Source organism: Scyliorhinus torazame, chromosome 10, assembly GCF_047496885.1.
Source record: "Scyliorhinus torazame isolate Kashiwa2021f chromosome 10, sScyTor2.1, whole genome shotgun sequence".
Classification (NCBI taxonomy): domain Eukaryota; kingdom Metazoa; phylum Chordata; class Chondrichthyes; order Carcharhiniformes; family Scyliorhinidae; genus Scyliorhinus; species Scyliorhinus torazame.
Window position 1 is genome coordinate 123,216,766 of NC_092716.1, and position 22,390 is coordinate 123,239,155.

Sequence of the window (22,390 nt, forward strand, 5' to 3'; positions counted from 1 at the left end):
TGTGCTCCTGACCTCTATACTCTCATTCTCCCTTACCCTAAAACTACAATCCAGGTTCCCATGCCCCTGCTGCATTAGTTTAAACCCCCCCAAAGAGCACTAAGAAATCTCCCCCCCATGATATTTGTGCCCCTCAGGTTCAGATGTAGACCATCCTGTCTGTAGAGGTCCCACCTTCCCCAGAAAGAGCCCCAGTTATCCAAAAATCTGAAACCCTCCCGCCTGCACCATCCCTGTAGCCACGTGTTTAAATGCTCTCTCTCCCTATTCCTCATCTCACTATCACGTGGCACGGGCAACAACCCAGAGATAACAACTCTGTTTGTTCTAGTTCTGAGCTTCCATCCTAGCTCCCTGAAAGCCTGCCTGACATCCTTGTCCCCTTTCCTACCTATGTCGTTGGTGCCAATGTGGACCACGACTTGGGGCTGCTCCCCCTCCCCCTAAGGACCCGGAAAACATGATCCGAGACATCACGTAGCCTTGCACCTGGGAGGCAACATACCAAACGTGAGTCTCTCACGCTCCCACAAAATCTCCTATCTGTGCCCCTGACTATAGAGTCCCCAATTACTAATGCTCTGCTCCTCTCCCCCCTTCCCTTCTGAGCAACAGGGACAGACTCCGTGCCAGAGGCCCGTACCCCATGGCTTACCCCTGGTTATTCGTCCCCCCCACAAGTATCCAAAGCGGTATACTTGTTTCTCAGGGGAACGACCGCAGGGGATCCCTGCACTGACTGTTTTTTCCCAGTCCCTCTTACAGTTACCCACCTATCTCCAATCTTTGGTGTAACTAATTCCCTGAAGCTGCTATCTATGACCCCTTCTGCCTCCCGAATGATCCGAAGTTCTTCCAACTCCAGCTCCAGTTCCCTAACTCGGTCTTGGAGGAGCTGGAGATGGCAGCACTTCCTGCAGGTAAAATCAGCAGGGACACTAACTGCATCCCTCACCTCAAACATCCTGCAGGAGGAACATTGCACTCCCTTCCCTGCCATTCCTCTAACTTTCTACCAAGATCTGGCTAACAACTAAATTAAATTTTTATAAAAAATAATAATAATATAATAAAATATGGTACTTATCTCAGACCAATGGGTTTTATTATTAGGTTAGAGGAGGAGGGCGGGTGGGAGACACTACACGTGTAGTGTCTCGGGTTTCCTCTCCACCAGAATTTATTGGTGAGGGTCTTCCCAGACGTCCGCGGGTCGACTTCCTGATCCCGCCTAAAAAACTAATTTTAAAAAAAAGAAAAATTCTCAGCTCCTGCTGAAATTGACTAACCAGCCAGCTGTTCTCACGCCGCCGAAATCGACTGGCCTGCCCCTGCAAAGACAAGTGCTTTTAAAGGTTGACTTACCTCCCAGCAACCTCCTTCCGCAGTGCTCCCGCTGAAACTGACTCACCACTCACCAGCTGTTCTCCCGCCGCCGAAATCGACTGGCCTGCCCCTGCAAAGACAAGTGCTTTTAAAGGTTGACTTACCTCCCAGCAACCTCCTTCCGCAATGCTCCCGCTGAAACTGACTCACCAGCTGTTCTCCCGCCGAAATCGACTGGCCTGCCCCTGCAAAGACAAGTGCTTTTAAAGGTTGACTTACCTCCCAGCAACCTCCTTCCGCAGTGCTCCCGCTGAAACTGACTCACCAGCTGTTCTCCCACCGCCGAAATCGACTGGCCTGCCCCTGCAAAGACAAGTGCTTTTAAACGTTGACTTACCTCCCAGCAACCTCCTTCCGCAATGCTCCCGCTGAAACTGACGCACCAGCTGTTCTCCCGCCGAAATCGACTGCACTTATAGGGCTGACGATTTGGTGGCATGGCGTACCTACTCATGGCACCAGGAATGCTACAAAGCTGCACATTGTTTGACAAGAGGCAAAACCGAGCAAAACATTGGCATCCTGAAGGTGCACTTCCGAATCTTGGACCAGTCAGGCGGGCTCCACAGTACTCTCCAGAGGGGGTGTCCAGCATCATCGCGGTCTGTTGTCACCTATACAACCTGACACCTCAAAGTGGGAGGTTGTCAAAAAGAGAGGTGGAGGTGGCTGAGAGCTCCTACGACAATGAAGAACTGGCCGGGCAGGAACGTGAAGAGAGTGATGATGGGAAGGTTCCACATGAGGATGCGATCAAATCACAACAAGCGGAAGATATTACCTGTGATACATTCATATTTGTTATCTGTGATATACAATCATAATTTGAAACTAAATGTAGGGTGTATGATCAAAAGGTTTGTATTTGATACGAAAATTGGGAAAATAGTAAATAGTAAGGAGGATAGCCGTAGACAGCAGGAGGATATCAATGGTCAGCTGGGCAGAGCAGTGGCAAGTATAGTTCAACCTGGAAAAGTGGGAGGTAATGCACTTGGGGAGGGCTAACAAAGCAAAGAATGTGAATGATAGGACCCTGGAAAGTACTGAAGATCAGAAGGACCGTGGAGTGCATATCCACAGATTGATCCCTGGAGATGGCAGGGTTGGCGGATAAGGTGGTTAAGAAAGAACATGGGAGGTCACTGTCCATGTGGAGTTTGCACATTCTCCCCGTGTTTGAGTGGGTTTCGCCCCCACAACCCAAAGATGTGCAGGCTAGGTAGATTGAACATGCTAAATTGCCCCTTAATTGGAAAAAATGAATTGGGTACTCTAAATGATTTAAAAAAGAAAGAACATGGGATACTTGCCTTTATTAGCTGAGGCATAGAACACAAGAACAGGGAGGTCACGCTGAAACGTTGGTTAGGTCACAACTGGAGTACTGTGTGTCATGTGAGAGTGCCTTTAAGAAATGGATCTTTACGCAATGTACCTTTGAGAAATGCAGTGAAGACTTCCGGGTGCGGCGATGACCAGCTGAGTCGCACGTTTCGGCAGCTCCCGGTGGAACGGACTTTTGGGCTCTTAATAAGAGCCCCAACGGCAATTTTAACGGCTAAAAGTACTGTGCGGCGAACCAGAAGGGAATCCCCCCTGGATACGGATGAAAAAAGGAGAGGAAGGTGGCCGGATTGCGGTGGATCCTTTAGAGCAGCGGCAAGGAAGGCAAGCAAAAACCAAGATGGCGTCGGAAGGTGGCAGTTTAATATGGGGCCCTGAACAACACGAGTTCTTGAAACGCTGCGTGGAAGAACTCAAAAAGGAAATGAAGAAGGAGCTGTTGGCCCCGATATTACAGGCGATCGAAGGGCTAAAGGAGGAGCAAAAGACCCAGGAGTGGGAGCTTCGGGTCGTGAAGGCAAAGACTGCCGAGAATGAGGACGACATACAGGGCCTGGTGGTGAAGACGGAGATGCACGAGGCACACCATAAACGATGTGTGGAAAGGCTGGCGGCGCTGGAGAACAACGCGAGGAGGAACAACCTAAGGATTCTTGGTCTTCCTGAAGGTGCGGAGGGAGCGGACGTCGGGGCATAGGTGAGCACGATGCTGCACTCGTTAATGGGAGCGGAGGCCCCGGCGGGTCCGCTGGAGGTGGAGGGAGCATACCGAGTGATGGCGCGAGGACCGAGAGCAGGAGAAATTCCTAGAGCCATAGTGGTGAGATTCCTCCGTTTTAAGGATAGAGAGATGGTCCTTAGATGGGCAAAGAAAACTCGGAGCAGTAAGTGGGAGAACGCGGTGATCCGCGTATATCAAGACTGGAGTGCGGAGGTGGCGAGAAGGAGGGCGAGCTTTAATCGGGCCAAGGCGGTGCTTCACAAAAAGAAGATAAAATTCGGAATGCTGCAACCGGCAAGACTGTGGGTCACATATCAAGGGAGGCACCACTACTTTGAGACGGCGGATCGATCTTTTATCGTGGAAGAAAAATTGGAATGAGCGGGTTATTTAATAATAATAAAAAAAAGAACGTTTGAAACAAAGTGGTGGGCCGAGTATGGGGGGGCGAAGAGGGGGGTAAAAAGGGGGGAAAGAGGAGTTTTATGTTATTAATCCTGCGATGTGGTAAATTTTCTCTCTTCCACAGGAGGTGGTGGGGGGAGGAAAGGAGGTGGAGGAGATGGGGCGTTGGCCATTGGGGGCGGGGCCAAGGGGGAAGCGCGGGCTCTATTCCCGCGCTATGATAATCATGGCGGGAATAGGGAAGCAGGAAGGAGGGGGCGTCGCACGGTGCGAGCCGAGGTCACGGGGGGAAGCCGAGGTCGGCCAGAGTTTGCTGACTTCTGGGAGCAACATGGGGGGTGTAACTACGCTAGTGGGGGATCTAGCGGGGGGGGGGGTGGGAGGGGGGAATTATTGGGCTGCTACTGCTGGGGAGAGGGGGGAGCTGGTATGGGGTGGGATGGGCGGGGGGGCACCGCCTGTGGGGGGACACAGCTGCGTGGGAACCGGGTGAGGAGCTGGAAAAAGCCCCCCAACCCGACTGATCACGTGGAATGTGAGAGGGCTGAACGGGCCGATAAAGAGGGCACGGGTACTCGCACACCTTAAGAAACTTAAGGCAGACGTGGTTATGTTACAGGAAACGCACTTGAAACTGATAGACCAGGTGAGACTACGCAAAGGTTGGGTGGGGCAGGTGTTCCATTCGGGGCTAGATGCGAAAAACAGGGGGGTGGCTATACTAGTGGGGAAGCGGGTAATGTTTGAGGCAAAGACTATAGTGGCGGATAGCGGGGGCAGATACGTGATGGTGAGTGGCAAACTACAGGGGGAGACGGTGGTTTTGGTAAACGTATATGCCCCGAACTGGGATGATGCCAATTTTATGAGGCGTATGCTAGGACGCATCCCGGACCTAGAGGTGGGAAAGTTGGTAATGGGGGGAGATTTCAATACGGTGTTGGAACCAGGGCTGGACAGGTCGAGGTCCAGGACTGGAAGGAGGCCGGCAGCAGCCAAGGTGCTTAAAGATTTTATGGAGCAGATGGGAGGAGTAGACCCGTGGAGATTTAACAGACCTAGGAGTAACGAGTTTTCGTTTTTCTCCTATGTCCACAAAGTCTATTCGCGAATAGACTTTTTTGTTTTGGGAAGGGCGTTGATCCCAAAGGTGAGGGGAACGGAGTATACGGCTATAGCCATTTCGGATCACGCTCCACATTGGGTGGACTTGGAGATAGGGGAGGAAACAGAAGGGCGCCCACCCTGGAGAATGGACATGGGACTAATGGCAGATGAGGGTGTGTGTCTAAGGGTGAGGGGGTGCATTGATAAGTACTTGGAACTCAATGATAATGGGGAGGTCCAGGTGGGAGTGGTCTGGGAGGCGCTGAAGGCAGTGGTTAGAGGGGAGCTGATATCAATAAGGGCACATAAAGGAAAGCAGGAGAGTAGGGAACGGGAGCGGTTGCTGCAAGAACTTCTGAGGGTGGACAGGCAATATGCGGAGGCACCGGAGGAGGAACTGTACAGGGAAAGGCAAAGGCTACACGTAGAATTTGACTTGCTGACAACGGGTACTGCAGAGGCACAGTGGAGGAAGGCACAGGGTGTACAATACGAATATGGGGAGAAGGCGAGCAGGTTGCTGGCCCACCAATTGAGGAAAAGGGGAGCAGCGAGGGAAATAGAGGGAGTGAGGGATGAGGAAGGAGAGATGGAGCGGGGAGCAGAGAGAATGAATGGAGTGTTCAAGGCATTTTATAAAAAATTCTACGAAGCTCAACCCCCGGATGGGAGGGAGAGAATGATGGGCTTTCTGGACCGGCTGGAATTTCCCAAGGTGGAGGAGCAGGAAAGGGTGGATTTGGGAGCACAGATTGAAATAGAGGAAGTAGTGAAAGGAATTAGGAGCATGCAGGCAGGGAAGGCTCCGGGACCAGATGGATTCCCAGTTGAATTTTACAGAAAATATGTGGACTTGCACGCCCCGCTACTGATGAGGACCTTTAATGAGGCAAAGGAAAGGGGACAGCTGCCCCCGACTATGTCTGAGGCAACGATATCGCTTCTCCTAAAGAAGGAAAAGGACCCGCTGCAATGCGGGTCCTATAGACCTATTTCCCTCCTAAATGTAGACGCTAAGATTCTGGCCAAGGTAATGGCAATGAGGATAGAGGATTGTGTCCCGAGGGTGGTCCATGAGGACCAAACTGGGTTTGTGAAGGGGAGACAGCTGAATACGAATATACGGAGGCTGCTAGGGGTAATGATGATGCCCCCACCAGAGGGGGAAGCGGAGATAGTGGTGGCGATGGATGCCGAGAAAGCATTTGATAGAGTGGAGTGGGATTATTTGTGGGAGGTGCTGAGGAGATTTGGTTTTGGAGATGAGTATGTTGGATGGGTGCAGCTGTTGTATAGGGCCCCAGTGGCGAGTGTGGTCACGAATGGACGGGGATCTGCATACTTTCGGCTCCATAGAGGGACAAGGCAGGGATGCCCTCTGTCCCCATTATTGTTTGCACTGGCGATTGAGCCCCTGGCAATAGCACTGAGGGGTTCCAAGAAGTGGAGGGGAGTACTTAGAGGAGGAGAAGAACACCGGGTATCTCTGTATGCGGATGACTTGTTATATGTAGCGGACCCGGCGGAGGGGATGCCAGAGATAATGCGGACACTTCGGGAGTTTGGAGAATTCTCAGGATATAAACTGAACATGGGGAAAAGTGAGTTGTTTGTGGTGCATCCAGGGGAGCAGAGCAGAGAAATAGAGGACTTTCCGCTGAAGAAGGTAACGAGGGACTTTCGTTACTTGGGGATCCAGATAGCCAAGAATTGGGGTACATTGCAGAGGTTAAATTTAACGCGATTGGTGGAACAAATGGAGGAGGACTTCAAGAGATGGGACATGGTATCCCTGTCACTGGCAGGGAGGGTGCAGGCGGTTAAAATGGTAGTCCTCCCGAGATTCCTCTTTGTGTTTCAGTGCCTCCCGGTGGTGATCACGAAGGCTTTTTTCAAAAGGATCGAAAAGAGTATCATGAGTTTTGTGTGGGCCGGGAAGACCCCGAGAGTGAGGAAGGGATTCTTACAGCGTAGTAGGGATAGGGGGGGGCTGGCACTACCGAGCCTAAGTGAGTACTACTGGGCCGCCAATATCTCAATGGTGAGTAAGTGGATGGGAGAAGAGGAGGGAGCGGCATGGAAGAGATTGGAGAGGGCATCCTGTAGGGGGACTAGCCTACAAGCTATGGTGACGGCCCCATTGCCGTTCTCACCGAAGAAATACACCACAAGCCCGGTGGTGGTGGCGACTTTGAAAATTTGGGGACAGTGGAGACGGCATAGGGGAAAGACGGGAGCCTTGGTGGGGTCTCCGATAAGAAATAACCATAGGTTTGCCCCGGGGAGAATGGATGGGGGATTTGGAATATGGCAAAGAGCAGGAGTAACGCAACTGAAAGATCTGTTTGTGGATGGGAAGTTCGCAAGTCTGGGAGCGCTGACCGAGAAATATGGGTTGCCCCAAGGGAATGCATTCCGGTATATGCAGCTGAGGGCTTTTGCGAGGCAACAGGTGAGGGAATTCCCGCAGCTCCCGACGCATGAGGTGCAGGACAGAGTGATCTCAAAGACATGGGTGGGGGACGGTAAGGTGTAAGATATATATAGGGAAATGAAGGACGAGGGGGAGATTATGGTAGATGAGCTGAAAGTGAAATGGGAAGAAGAGCTGGGGGAGGAGATTGAGGAGGGGCTGTGGGCGGATGCCCTAAGTAGGGTAAACTCATCGTCCTCGTGTGCCAGACTAAGCCTGATTCAATTTAAGGTGTTACACAGGGCGCATATGACTGGAGCACGGCTCAGTAAATTTTTTGGGGTCGAGGATAGGTGTGCGAGATGCTCGAGAAGCCCAGTGAATCACACCCACATGTTCTGGTCATGTCCGGCACTACAGGGGTTCTGGGTGGGGGTGACAAAGGTGCTTTCGAAAGTAGTGGGGGTCCAGGTCGAACCAAAATGGGGGTTGGCTATATTTGGGGTTGCACAAGAGCCGGAAGTGCAGGAGGAGAGAGAGGCCGATGTTTTGGCCTTTGCGTCCCTAGTAGCCCGGCGCAGGATACTGTTGATGTGGAAGGAAGCCAAGCCCCTGGGGGTGGAGACCTGGATAAATGACATGGCAGGGTTTATAAAGCTGGAACGGATTAAGTTCGTCCTAAGGGGATCGGCTCAAGGGTTCACCAGGCGGTGGCAACCGTTCGTCGAATACCTCACAGAAAGATAGAGGGAATGGAAAAGAAGAAGGCAGCAGCAGCAGCAGCCCAGGGGCGGAGGGGGGGGGGGGAGAGGAACCAGAAGGACTCTCAGGGTTGTTAATATATATGTATAATATGTATAGGTCGTTGCTATAAATAATTGTCTATTGGACTGTTAAATCATATTTTTGGAGAGTGTTTATCTGAGACAAGGCAGTTGCCATTTAGTTTTAGTTTTAGTTTTTGTTATATATTATTTATTCTTTGTTTATAAAACAGGTCATTGTTACTTATACTGTTATATTATTGTGTAAAGGATACACAATGTACTGTGATGGTTGACCAAAAATTTTCAATAAAATATTTTAAAAAAAGAAATGCAGTGATGTCAATGTGGGTGGAGCTGGGTTTTTAGCTCAGCCATTTTGCAGTTTAGTTTCAGTTTTGAGGAAAAGAGCTTGGGTGTGTCTGTGTTTGCAGAGAGCTGGATCTGCTGTGATCTCTGCCATGAAAGACTATCTCTGTATCATTTGGGTGATTTAAACTCATAATAGTAATGCCTTTAACCTGATGTGTTTCTGTTTGAAGGTGTTAAGTCTCTTGGATGTTGAAAGGAATAATTGAAGGATTATTTAGTGTTGTATTATTTTCGGGGTTATCTTTGAAGTAAGGGGTGATAAGTGATCCAATGTTTATTTAAAAGGTTAAGTTGAGTTTATGGAATAAACATCGTTTTGTGTTTAAAAACCCACGTATCCGTGTGCTAGGAAAAGCAACAAATACATGAAAGGGTTGGTTGAACTCCATGATACATTTTGGGGTTCTGAAAACACCTCGCCCATAACATGTGTGCAATTCTGGTCACCACATTACAGGACAGATATAATTGCTATCGAGGGAGGAGCAGCAATTAAACTAAACCCGCAGAGTAAACCCAAGACAGCATGCAAGCATGCCACTGCGTAGACCAGCTCCGTAATTCGGGGATGCTGACCTGGCCAGGCTCATGGACGCGGTTGAGTCCAGACAGGATACGCTGTTCCCCCAAGAGGGGGGGGGGGGGGTCGGGGGATCAGCCACAGGGGAGCCAGTGCCACCTGAGAGGATGGCATCAGCGGTTAGTGCAGGGAATGTGACCAGGCGACTGCCACTAGTCCCACAAAATGTTCAGCGACCTCCAGCAGTGAGTCGGTATCGGTCCAGCCTGCCACTATTTCAACTCTGCCTAAAATCGATAGTTTCAACAGAAATTCCAAATGGTGCAGCAATGTTGTAGCAACTTAACCAGAAGACTCCAAACAGGCAGCAGGACGGAGATAAAAAGGCAACACAGGACAACAAAATGTTTTACAACAATATCCTAATAATGGACAGAAGTCATATAGAGGGACAGGACACACAGGACTAATGACAGGCAGACATGTGGTTATTGAGTACCTCAGCTCGCAGCTCTGCAAGTTTCTTGTCCATGCTGGATCGAGCGCCCAGTTCATCTTCCAGGTCTTCAGAAATCCGACCCAGCTCATCTTGATGAACCTCCTTCAAAATGTTCAGCTGTAATCAGAGACTCCACATTAACAGTATGTAAACAAATTGAGCTTGGAAAAACAAATTACAAATTATCTAGCGGAGGCGAAAAGACTGTGGGCGGGATTCTCCGCTATCTGGCATGCCTGGCTGTACCGGCTCCGAGGAGTGGCGGAAACCACTCCGGCATCGGGCCGCCCGGAAGGTGCGGAATCCTCCGCACCTTCAGGGTCTTGGCCGGCGGCAGAGGGGTTGGCGCCACGCCACCCGGCGCCAAAGGACCTCCGCCGGCCGGCGCGAGTTGCCGCATGCGCGGGAGCACCAGCATGTGCTGGCGTCATCCCAGCGCATGCGCAGGGGGTTTCTTCTCCGCGCCGGCCATGGCGGATCGTTACACCGGCCAGCGCGGAGGGAAAGAGTGCGCCCAACCTGCGCGATGTCCGTTCATACGTTGTCGCAGCGTCTGCATGGTCTCGCCAATGTACCACGCTTCGGGACATCCTTTCCTGCAGCGTATGAGGTAGACAACGTTGGCCGAGTCGCACGAGTCTGTACCGCGTACCTGGTGGGTGGTGTTCTCACGTGTAATGGTGGTATCCATGTCGATGATCTGGCACGTCTTGCAGAGATTGCCATGGCAGGGTTGTGTGGTGTCGAGGTCACTGTTCTGAAGACTGGGTAGTTTGCTGCAAACAGTGATTTGTTTGAAGTTGCGCGGTTGTTTGAAGGCAAGTAGTGGGGGTGTGGGGATGACCTTGGCAAGATGTTCATCGTCATCAATGACGTGTTGAAGATCCAAGTGCTGGCAATGAACGGACATCGCGCGACAATCACCAGGCAGGAATGTTCCCTTCCAGTCGGGGAACACTTCAGCAGTCAAGGGCATTCAGCCTCTGATCTCCGGGTAAGCGTTCTCCAAGGCGGCCTTCAGGACGCGCGACAACGCAGAATCGCCGAGCAGAAACTTATAGCCAAGTTCCGCACACGGGCGCGGCCTCAACCGGGACCTGGGATTCATGTCGCATTACATTCATCCCCCACCATCTGGCCTGCGAAATCCTACCAACTGTCCTGGCTTGGTACAATTCACACCTCTTTAACCTAGGGTTACCCCATCTCTGGATCTGTAAAGATTTAATCACCTGCTAATGGTTGCATTGCAAGCATTGTTTGGCATCTTTGAATTTGTCTATATATATGTTTCTGGAACATACCTCTTCATTCACCTGAGGAAGGAGCAGCGCTTCGAAAGCTAGTGACATCGAAACAAACCTGTTGGACTTTAACCTGGTGTTGTAAGACTTCGTACTGTGCTCACCCCAGTCCAACGCCGGCATCTCCACATCATTATAAAGCATGAAATGAATGCGCTCATGGTTCATAAACCTCCATCTGAAACCTGAGATTAGATCACTGAACTGAAATGATGATGTCATTGCCTCCAATGCATTGTTATACGAAAATATTTTAATTTTGTGCTCTATCTTTCTACAAGCTACAATCAGTTATCGGTACTGACAGGTCACAGTTTAGCAGTTACCAGGGCTGACAGGTAACAACAGGTAACTCATCAAGAAATGGTTGAGGTATTAGGATAATAGTTAATGGGCAGAATATATTACAAAGATATTAACAGTGTACAACTGACTAAAGGTCATAAATATTGAAACTAGGAACAAGGCCAGGCCATTCGGCCCTTCGGGCCTGAGGGGCGACCTGATCGAGTTGCACAAGATTATGAGGGGCATGGACAGGGTGGGTAGGGAACAGTTGTTCCACTTCGTTGAAAGGTCAGTTACAAGGGGGCACAAGTTCAAAGTGAGGGGTGGGAGATTCAGGGGGGATTTGAGGAAAAGTCAGAGGGTGGTGCCAGTCTGGAATGCACTGCCTGGAAGGGTGGTAGAGACGGGTTGCCTTACGTCCTTTAAAACGTACCTGAATGGCATGTCATACCATTCAAGGCTTTGGGCCAAGTGCTGGCAAATGGCAGTAGGTAGGCAGGTCAGTTGCCTTTCATGCAGCAATGCAGACTCGATGGGCCGAATGGCCTGTTCTGTACTGTATTTTTCTGTGAATCTGTGTTCATAGGTTAAAAGTAAACCCAATATTTCTCTCAGCATTGACAATCCAACTTGGTAGTTTTGGTGTAGGAGATCCTCAAAAAATTTGGTTAAACGTTCATTGGATAATTAGGAAAGACTGATGATATTATAGGAAAGACAGAAAGAGACAGATATAGTAAAGTTACTAAAGGGGGATAGATGGAGTTGCAGGGAAAAACCAGGGGGCACTCTGTTGATTACCCATGGTGTAGACCTTAGAACTTTGAACCACTTAAGCCACACCCACCTCAACTGAAACACAGTGGGCGCGATTCTCCACTCCCACGCCGGTTGGGAGAATCGCCTGGGCCTCCAAAATTTCCGCGGACGCCGGTCCGATGCCCTCCCGCGATTCTCCCAAGCGGCGGGAACGGCCCGGTCGAGTTTCGCGGGCCGCAGGCCGGAGAATCGCCGGAGACACCCCAAATGGCGATTCTCCGGCACCCCCGCTATTCTGAGGCCCGGATGGGCCGAGTGGCCAGGCCAAAACAGCGGGTTCCCCCCGGCGCCGTCCACACCTGTGAACGCTGGGGGGGTGGCCTGTGGGGGGGCGAGGGGGGATCCTGCACCGAGCTTTACCTGGAATGTGGGGTGGCCCACGATCGGTGCCCACCGATCGTCAGGCCGTCCTCTCTGAAGGAGGACCTCCTTCCTTCCGCGGCCCCGCATGATCCGTCCCCCATCTTCTTGCGGGGCGGACTTAGGGAGGACGGCAACCACGCATGCGCAGGTTGGCGCCGGCCAACCCGCCCATGCGCGGATGATGCCCGTTATGCGGCGCCGGCCGCGTCATCTATGCAGCGCCGCCTTTACGCGGGCGACAAGGCCTGGCGCATGTAGATGACGCGGCCCCGATCCTGGCCCATTGTCAGGGCCTGAATCGGTCCTGAACCTCGACGGCGTTCACAACGGCGCGGCCACTTCGGCGTGGAAGTGGAGAATCCCGCCCAGAGATTGGCTCAGTTAAAGACTGAAGAACACTGCATGTTGCAGAAACAAGCAATTCCGTTTGTGGTTCACGGGACGCCAAGGAGAGTCTGAGAGATCGATGGCCATGTTGGAAGGTGAATTGGCGCTGGCCGACCTCAACTTTTCCAAAGCATTTCCCACCTGCGTTTATAGAGATGTTTAAAACCTGGAACGCAAGATTGTTCTGTCGACCAGCTTCCTTGAACAGATCATGGATGGGATTCTCCGCTGCCGGGATTCTCCGTTGCACCAGCAGCACCACCCGGGGATTGCCCAATGGCGTGGGGTGCCCAGAATGGGAAAAACCGTTGGCCGACTGGCGGAATCGAGGATCCCTCTGCCAGAGGGGATGCGCCTCACTAGCAAATGGGTGGTGCAGGATGTACGATCTCGCCCAGTGTATTTGTAAATACGTTGTTTTATGTTGAAAAACTGACATTACCAGAAACAAGGAAAAGGACTTGTTTCATGGGGTTGGTTTAGAAAGGTATCTTTCGGGGGTGGGGGGGGGGGGGGTGATTTGCAAGGATCCCAGTGTATTTCCTCGTCTGTCCCTTGTCTTCCTTTGTAATTTCTGTTCTTTGTGGCTTTTTTGTACCTGGGCAGTTACTGGGCCTATACCTTTAAGATGGACTTCTCCTTTAATTAAAATAAATGAATCTCCCAGCTGGCTATGCTGTTGTACTGACATCGGTGATGACTCTTGTTGATGGACTTGGCTGGCAGTTAATAAGCTGCTTTATTTTCCTGTGTCTTAATTGACACTTAATGCTGGTTGGTGGTGATCGTTCTGGAATGTTCCTTACTTTGTAAGATTGTGTTTGTGTTCAGTTTCCATTTAGATCAAGAAGGCAGAGGGCCACAGCTCTGATCTTTCTCTAAAGACCTGAAGAAAAGGCCTTTCAGTCTGAGACCTACAGGAAAATCCAGTCCAGCACCAGTTGTTTGAAAACCCTTTTAAACTCTCCATGTGGAGAACATCAGTGAGGATGATAGTTCATCTGGTGGAGGTGGGGACAAATCAGAATTAAACAGACCTGAGAAGAATTTTCCGTGTGAAGGTCCAAGTTAACACAAGTTAAACTGACTCCCCAGAGAGCATCCCACGGCCTGGGAGTTCCAGCCAGAAAAACCTCATTAGCAATCTAACTGGTGGTTTCAACATTGCGCGTCCTGGGAAGATAGCCGGCTACAATGATTTCAATATCAGTGACAAGGACACCCATCTCTCTTTCTTCCATTTTAATCCCTATCATTTTACCCTTTTCCCATGAGTGCGTCTGTCTTGTGTATGCTTGAATGGAGGATGGGATAGTAAAATGGGGGAATACTATAGGTATTCTATTATAATTATGGCATGTCTCATCACTATTGTTGTCAGAAATAAACAGTGTTTTACTTACAAACTGATGCCTGTAAGTCATTGGAGCAGTCAAGGGCCAAATCTCAGAAACGTTATACAAATTATTGGTTAATTCACTTATATTGGGACTCCGAGGCGTGTGGGGCTGGAATTGACAGCGCACTCACCTAGGGTGTCATAACAGGGGGTAGTAGGTCAGCATGCCATTATTCCTTTATGATCACTGCATATTTCATGTTTATTTCTGTTATAAATTAACATTAATTGTGTTTCAACTTGCAAACCTGGTGATACAAATGATTGGGAAGCCAAGGGCCAAAGATTTTGCGAATTTAATACAAATTTATTGGTAATTCACCTCTGTGGGGCTGGAATTGACCGTGCTCTATCACAGGGTGTCGTAACACTGGAAACACTCTTATAAATCTCTTCTGCACTCACTCCAATGCGGTCACATTCTTCCTATAGTGTGGCACGCAGAACTGTACACAACATTGCAGCTGAGGTCTGTATAGATTCAGCATAAACATCCTTGCTCTTGTACTCTATGCCCCTATTAATGAATTCCAGAATATGCTTTATTAACTGCTCTCTCCACCTGTCCCATCACCTTCTATGATCAAGGTACATATACCCCCAGGTCCCTCTGCTCCGACACCCCGTTAAGAATGTTACCCATTATTATTTACTGTCTCTCCATGTTCTTCCTACCAAAATGCATTACCTCACAGTTTGCTGCATTGGACTTCATCTGCCACCTATTTGCCCACTCCAGCATCTTGTCTATGTACTTTAGAAGTTCTATAATGTCAGAGGAGGTGATGGCCTAATAATCCAGAGACCCAAATGATGCTCTGGAACCAGAATTGAATCTCACTGCAGCAGACGGTGAAATTTGAATTAAATGTGTAATATTGACCATTGTCGATTGTCAGAAACCACCTGGTTCACTGCGGCACAAGGAAGTGCTGACCGCTTTGGCAAAGGTTGGTATCATGACCGGTACAGGCTTGGAGGGCATGGACAATAAATACTGATCCAGTCAGCGACACCCACAACACATGAATTAATGGGGGGAAGAAACTGTCCTCATGGTTTGCAATGCTTCCAAGTTTTGTATAAACTGAAAACTTTGGAATTGTCCCCTGTCAACCAAGATCTAGATTATTAATATAAATCAGGAAAAACAAAGGTCCCATTACCAACCTCTGGGAAAGCCATAAAAATCTTCAGCATGAAAAGTATTGATTGACCATCACTCTCTGCTTTCTATTATGTGTCGATGTTGGCGTTGGACTGGGGTGAGCACAGTAAGAAGTCTTACAACACCAGGTTAAAGTCCAACAGGCTTATTTGGAATCACGAGCTTTTGGATAGCTCCGAAAACTTGTGTTTCCAAATAAACCTGTTGGACTTTAACCTGGTGTTGCAAGACTTCTTACTGTGCTTTCTATTAGCTAACCAATTTTATGTTCACATTGCTACTGTCCCCTTTGAAAGTCCATGTGCACCACATCAACAGCATTACTCTCATTGATCCTTTCTGTTACCACTTCAAAACCTTCTAGCAAGTTATTCTATTTCCCCTTTAGAAATCCAATAGTAAGCCAGCAAGTGTAGAGACTGGGGATGAGCATGGTACCAGGACAGGGCTGGCTAAGAGGAAGGGCAGGCGGGGGGAAGTGAGCCTGGAGGTCTGGAGTGTATCTGCTTCAATGCACAGAGTATAACAGGTAAGACAGATGAACTTAGAGCCTTGATTCATGCGGGGAACTTGGATGTGGTTGTGGTAATGGAGACTTGGTTAAAAAAGGGACAGGCCTGGCAGCTAAATATTTTGGGACATCGGTGTTTTTGGCAAGGCAGAGGGGAAGGTAAAAGAGGTGGGGGATTTGCAATACTGGTTAGAGAACGTATTACAGCTGTACAGAGGGAGGACATCTTGGAAGAATCAAGTAACGAGACACTGTGGGTAGAACTCAAAAACAGGAAGAGGGCAGTCACTATAATGAGGGTGTACGACAGGCCTCCCAACAGCTAACGGGAAGTTTCAGAACAAATATATAAGATTCCATATCGATGTAGAAATAATAGTAAGAAGTCTTATAACACCAGGTTAATGTCCAACAGGTTTGTTTTAAATCACTAGCTTTCAGAGCACTGCTCATTCCTCAGGCGAATGAAGAGGTGGGCTCCAGAAACATATTTATAGACAAAGTCAAAGATGCAAGACAATGCTTTGAATGCGAGCATTTGCAGGTAATTACGTCTTCAGAGATCGAGAGATAGGGGTAGCCCCAGGTTAAAGAGGTGTGAATTGTCTCAAGCCAGGACAGTTGGTAGGATTTTGCAAGTCCAGGCCAGATGGTGGGGGTGAATGTAATGCGACATGAATCCAAGGTCCCGGTTGAGGACGTACTCATGTGTGCGGAACTTGGCTATAAGTTTCTGCTCGGCAATTTTCAAACCTTCAAACAACTGCGCAACCTCAAACAGACCATTCTTTGCAGCAAACTACCCAGCCTTCAGAACAGTGACCACGACACCACACAACCCTGTCATGGCAATCTCTGCAAGATGTGCCAGATCATCGACATAGGTACCACCATGACACGTGAGAACACCACCGACCAGGTACGCGGTACTCGTGCGACTCGGCCAACATAGTCTACCTCGTACGCTGCAGGAAAGGATGTCCCAAAGCGTGGTACATTGGTAGACGCTGCAACAATGGATGAACGGACATTGCGCGACAATCACCAGGCAGGAATGTTCCCTCCCAGTTGGGGAACACTTTAGCAGTTAAGGGCATTCAGCCTCTGATCTCCGGGTAAGCGTTTCATAGATTCATAGAATTTACAGTGCAGAAGGAGGCCATTTGGCCCATCGAGTCTGCACCGGCTCTTGGAAAGAGCAACCTACCCAAGGTCCACACCTCCACCCTATCCCCATAACCCTTCAACCACACCCAACACTATGGGCAATTCTGGACACTAAGGGCAACTTAGCATGGTCAATCCACCTAACCTGCACATCTTTGGACTGTGGGAGGAAACCGGAGGAAACCCACGCACACACGGGGAGAACGTGCAGACTCCGCACAGACAGTGACCCAAGCCGGAATCGAACCTGGGACCCTGGAGCTGTGAAGCAATTGTGCTATCCACAATGCTGCCCTTCTCCAAGGCAGCCTTCAGGATGCGTGACAACACAAAATCGTTGAGGAGAAACTTATAGCCAAGTTCTGCACACATGAGTACGGCCTCAACCGAGACCTTGGATTCATGTTGCATTACATTCATCCTCCACCATCTGGCCTGGGCATGCAAAATCCTACCAACTGTCCTGGCAGGTCAACGACACGGGGGAAATTTCAGCAGTGGTGGTGTGGGAAGCACTGAAGGCGTTGGTCAGAGGGGAGCTGATCTCGATACGGGCCCATAGGGAGAAGGTGGACAGGACAGAGACGGACCGACTGGTTAAGGAGATACTACAGATCGATAGGAGGTATGCGGAGTCACCAGAGGCAGGGCCTTTAAGGGAATGGCGGAGGCAACAGGCGGAGTTCGGCTTGTTAACCACAGGGAGGGCGGTGGAGCAGCTGAGAAAGGAGAGGGGGGCGATCTATGAGTATGGAGAGAAGGCCAGCAGAATGCGTGCACAGCAGCTTAGAAAGAGGGAGGCAGCCAGGGTGATAGGGAAAGTAAATGATGGAGATGGGAACCTGGTTGGAGATTCAGCAGGGGTGAATAAGGCGTTTAGGGATTTCTACATTAGGCTGTATCGGTCGGAACCCCCTACGGGGCCAGAGGGGATGAGGCACTTCTTGGAGGGGCTGAATTTCCCAAAGGTGGATGGGGAGCTGGGAGAAGGGCTGGGGGCCCCGATCAGGTTGGAAGAAATAGTGGAGGGTCTGAAGGCCATGCAGGCGGGTAAAGCCGCAGGGCCGGACGAGTACCCAGTGGAGTTTTATCAAACGTTCTCTGGGATATTGGGGCCGATGTGGAAGGATGTTCAATGAGGCAAGGGAAAGAGGGGTGCTGCTCCCGACAATGCCACAGGCCACGATTTCGCTGATTCTGAAGCGGGACAAGAACCCGGAGTTGTATGGGTTCTACACGCCGATATTCTTGTCAACAAGGATATCGGCACCAAACTGCTGGCCAACATTTTGTCCTCCAGCATTGAGGATTGTGTTCCGGACGTTGTTGGGGGAGGACCAGACGAGGTTTGTTAAGGGTAGGCAGTTGGTGGTCAATGTAAGAAGGTTGTTAAATGTGATCATGATGCCCCCGGAAGGTAGGGAGGTGGAGGTTGCAATGGATGCAGAAAAGGCTTTTGATCGGGTAGAATGGGATTATCTGTGGGAGGTACTGGGATGGTTCAGATTCGGGCGGGGCTTTATTGACTGGGTCAGGTGACTGTATCAGGCTCCTGTGGCAAGTGTACGGACGAATCGGACAACATCGGACTATTTTAGACTGCACCGGGGAACGAGGCAGGGATGCCCACTCTCCCCAGAGTTGTTTCCGCTAGCGTTGGCAATTGCTCTGAGCGCCTCAAGGGGCTGGAAGGGGCTGGCACGGGGGGGGGGGGGTGGGGTGGAGCACAGAGTCTCGCTCTATGCAGACGACTTCCTTCTGTACGTATCGGACCCAATAGAGGGGATGGAAGAAATCATGAGGATTCTAGGGGAATTTGGCCGGTTTTTGGGTATAAGCTAAATATGGGGAAAAGTGAGATGTTTGCGGTCCAGGTGAGGGGACAGGAGAGGTGATTGGGGGTGTTGCCGTTTAGATTAGTAGGGGGAAGCTTTAGGTATCTAGGCATTCAAGTGGCGCGGGAATGGGACCGGCTGCATAAATTAAATCTGACACGGCTAGTAAATCAAATGAAGGACGATTTTCGGAGATGGGACACGCTCCCGTTGTCATTAGCTGGGAGGGTGCAGACGGTGAAGATGATGGTCCTCCCGAGATTCCTGTTCGTGTTTCAATGTCTCCCCATCTTTATTCCGTGGTCCTTTTTTAAACGGGTCAACAAAGTGATCACTGGCTTTGTTTGGGCGGGTAAGGAAGGTAACGCTTGAGCAGAGTTGGGGAGAGGGCGGGCTGGCGCTGCCAAATTTTAGTAACTATTACTGGGCGACGAATATAGCCATGATCAGGAAGTGGATGGCGGGGCAAGGGTCCGTATGGGAGCTTCATGCAAGGGCACCAGTCTGGGGGCGTTGGTAACTGCACCACTGCCGTTCCGGCCGGCACAGTACTCCACCAGCCCCATGGTAGTGACAGCCCTGAGAGTCTGGGGGCAATGGAGGAGATATGTGGGAGCAGAGGGAGCATCGGTCTGGTCCCCAATCTGTAATAATCACCGGTTTGCCCCGGGAAGTATGGATGGGGGGTTCCGGATATGGCGGAGAACAGGGATTGAGAGGATGAGGGATAGGTTTATAAAGGGGAACTTTCCGAGTATGAGGGCGCTGGAGGAGAAGTTTGGGTTGGTGAGGGGAAACAAATTTGGGTATCTGCAGGTGCGGGACCTCCTACGTAAAGAGGTGTCAACCTTCCTGCTCCTACCACCAAGGGGGATTCAGGACAGGGTAGTTTCCAGAGGGTGGGTACAAGAAGGGAGCGTCTTGGACATTTACAAGGAACTTATGGGGTCAGAGGAGACGCAGACCGAGGAGCTGAAGCGCAAGTGGGAGGAGGAGCTGGGAGGAGAGATAGAGGGTGGTCTATGGGCAGACGCATTGAGTAGAGTCAACGCGTCCACAACATGTGCCAGGCTCAGCCTGATACAATTTAAGGTCATTCATCGTGCTCACATGATAGTGGCCCGGATGAGCAGATTCTTTGGGCTGGAAGACAGGTGTGCAAAATGTGCGGGAGGACCAGCGAACCATGTCCACATGTTCAGGGCATGTCCGAAGCTATGGGGATTTTGGCAGGGGTTTACAGATGTCATGTCCACGGTGTTAAAAACAAAGGTGGCGCTGAGTCCAGAGGTGGCGATTTTCAGGGTGTCGGAAGACCCGGGAATCCAGGAGGAGAAAGAGGCAGACGTTCTGGCCTTTGCTTCCCTGGTAGCCCGGAGACGGATACTATTAGCTTGGAGGGACTCAAAGCCCCCGAAGTCGGAGACTTGGCTATTGGACATGGCTGGCTTTCTCTGTTTGGAGAAAATCAAGTTAACCTTGAGAGGGTCACTGTTAGGGTTCACTCGGAGGTGGCAACCGTTCGTCGACTTCTTGGCGGAAAATTAAACGTCAGCAGAAGGGGGGGGGGGGGGGAGAAGTGCGGTTAGTTTAGCTTTGAGTAGGGGGTCAATAAAGGTGGGACCTGTAAGGGAGGGAGACGGGTTTTGCACTATGTTTATAGTTTCATGTACATTGTTTATTGTGTTGTTATAATACCAAAAAATACCTCAATAAAATGTTTATTTTTTAAAAAAGAAGCATATAGGTGGTTGGTCTAGTTAGGACACGTGATCGGCGCAGGTTTGGAGGGTCGAAGGGTCTATTCCTGTGCTGTACATCTCTTTGTTGTTCAACCTAAATCTTTCTACATTACATTATTTTTATCCGCCATACTCATTTCTCGAAGCTACACAACCACAGAATTTAAACTGATGGGTTTGCTGGGTTTCTCCTTACAACATCTTTTGAACAAGGGAGTAACATTTACAGTTCTCCAGTTCTCGGACACCTCACCTCAGTCTAGATCGGAAATTATGACCAGCACCCCTGCAATTTCCATTCTCACTTCCTTCAATATCCTTGGCTGCATCACATCCGGTTCTGGTGCCTTGTCAACTTTACTGACAGTCTATTCAACACATCCTCTTTATCAATTTTGAACCCTTCTCTTGACCGAATTTCCTCATTTGTCACCATGCCCTGGGTAGCATCTACTTTCTTGGTAAAGATGGATGTGAAGTATTCATTTAATACCTCAGCCATGCCCTCAACATCCCTGTGCAAATTGCCTTTGGCCCCTAATCGGCCTTACACCTCCTTTTATCACCTTTTACTATTTATATGCCGATAGAAGGCTTTCGGATTCCCCTTTATGTTGGCTGCCAGTCTTTTCTCATAATCCCTATTCTTCTCTAATGTGCTTTGTCATCTCTCCTCTGATCCTTCGGTATTCCTCTTGGTTCTCAACTATATTTTCTACCTGACACCTGTCATAAGTATTTTTTCTTTCTTATCTTAATTTTTATCTTGTTCCGATGCCCTGGCCTAATGCATGGTCAATCCCAGTCCCACAGGCCCTGGAATCCCAACATAGGTGAATTGACCAATAATTCCGATAACGTTTTTGAGATATTTGGCCCTCGACTGCACCAATGATTTATAGTCACCAGATTTGTAAGTAAAACTGTTTATTTATAACACAGAGTTAAAAGATGTAATATTTAAACTAGAATTTCAGCCAGCTAATTTATTACTTGCCCCTTTGACCGTCCCACTCTCTACCCAAACACACACAAGACAGATGCCCATAGAAGGGAAAGGTGTAAAATGATAGGGATTAAAATATGGAAGAAAGAGAGGTGAGTGTCCTTGTTGCCAAGGTTGAAATCACTGTTGTTGGCTATCTTCCCAGGGAGCAGAGTGCTGAAACTACCTGTTGGATTGGAGAGAGAGCGCGAGACGCAAGAGAGCGAGATTCATAGAGAGGTCACCAGGAAAGAGAGAGAGAGATCCATGCCTCTTAATCAGAAAGGTGAGCTCCAATCTCCAAAATGGAGCCTGTCCGAGTTTGGCAGAATCTTCCGGAACATCAGCACCAATCAGCACAGACTATTATCTGTGACCTGGGAATTAAAAGTAGTTGATTGACTGCCAGCCAAGTCCATTGAGTCATCATCGGGCCAGACCAAACAGCACATCTTACCGGGGCGGATTTCGAAGGCAAAACCAAACAGCGCATTTTTTCACACAGAGGGTGGTGAGCCTCTGGAACGGGCTACCAGAGGAAATGAACATGGAACATTACAGCATAGAACAGGCCCTTTGGCCCTCGATGTTGTGCTGAGCATTGTCCGAAACCAAGATCAAGCTATTCCACTCCCAATCATTCTGGTGTGCTCCATGTGCCTATCCAATAACTGCTTGAAAGTTCCTAAAGTGTCCGCCTCCACTATCACAGCAGGCAGTCCATTCCACACCCTAACCACTGTCTGAGTAAAGAACCTACCGCGGACATCCCTCCTATATCTCCCACCCTGAATCTTATAGTTATGCCCCCTTGTAACAGCTACATCCACCCGAGGAAATAGTCTCAGAACGTCCACTCTATCTATCCCTTTCATTATCTTATAAACC

The 22,390-nt window shown here is 49.7% G+C and overlaps 1 protein-coding gene across 1 annotated transcript in view; it reads right to left on the reverse strand.

Annotated features, from left to right (window-relative positions):
• Window positions 1–22,390, reverse strand: part of ccdc102a (coiled-coil domain containing 102A) — a 330,588-nt gene that overhangs the window by 97,853 nt on the left and 210,345 nt on the right. The window contains exon 5 of the mRNA XM_072518688.1: window positions 9,535–9,651. Coding sequence (XP_072374789.1) covers window positions 9,535–9,651 — 117 coding nt within the window. The remainder of the gene's footprint in view (window positions 1–9,534; window positions 9,652–22,390) is intronic.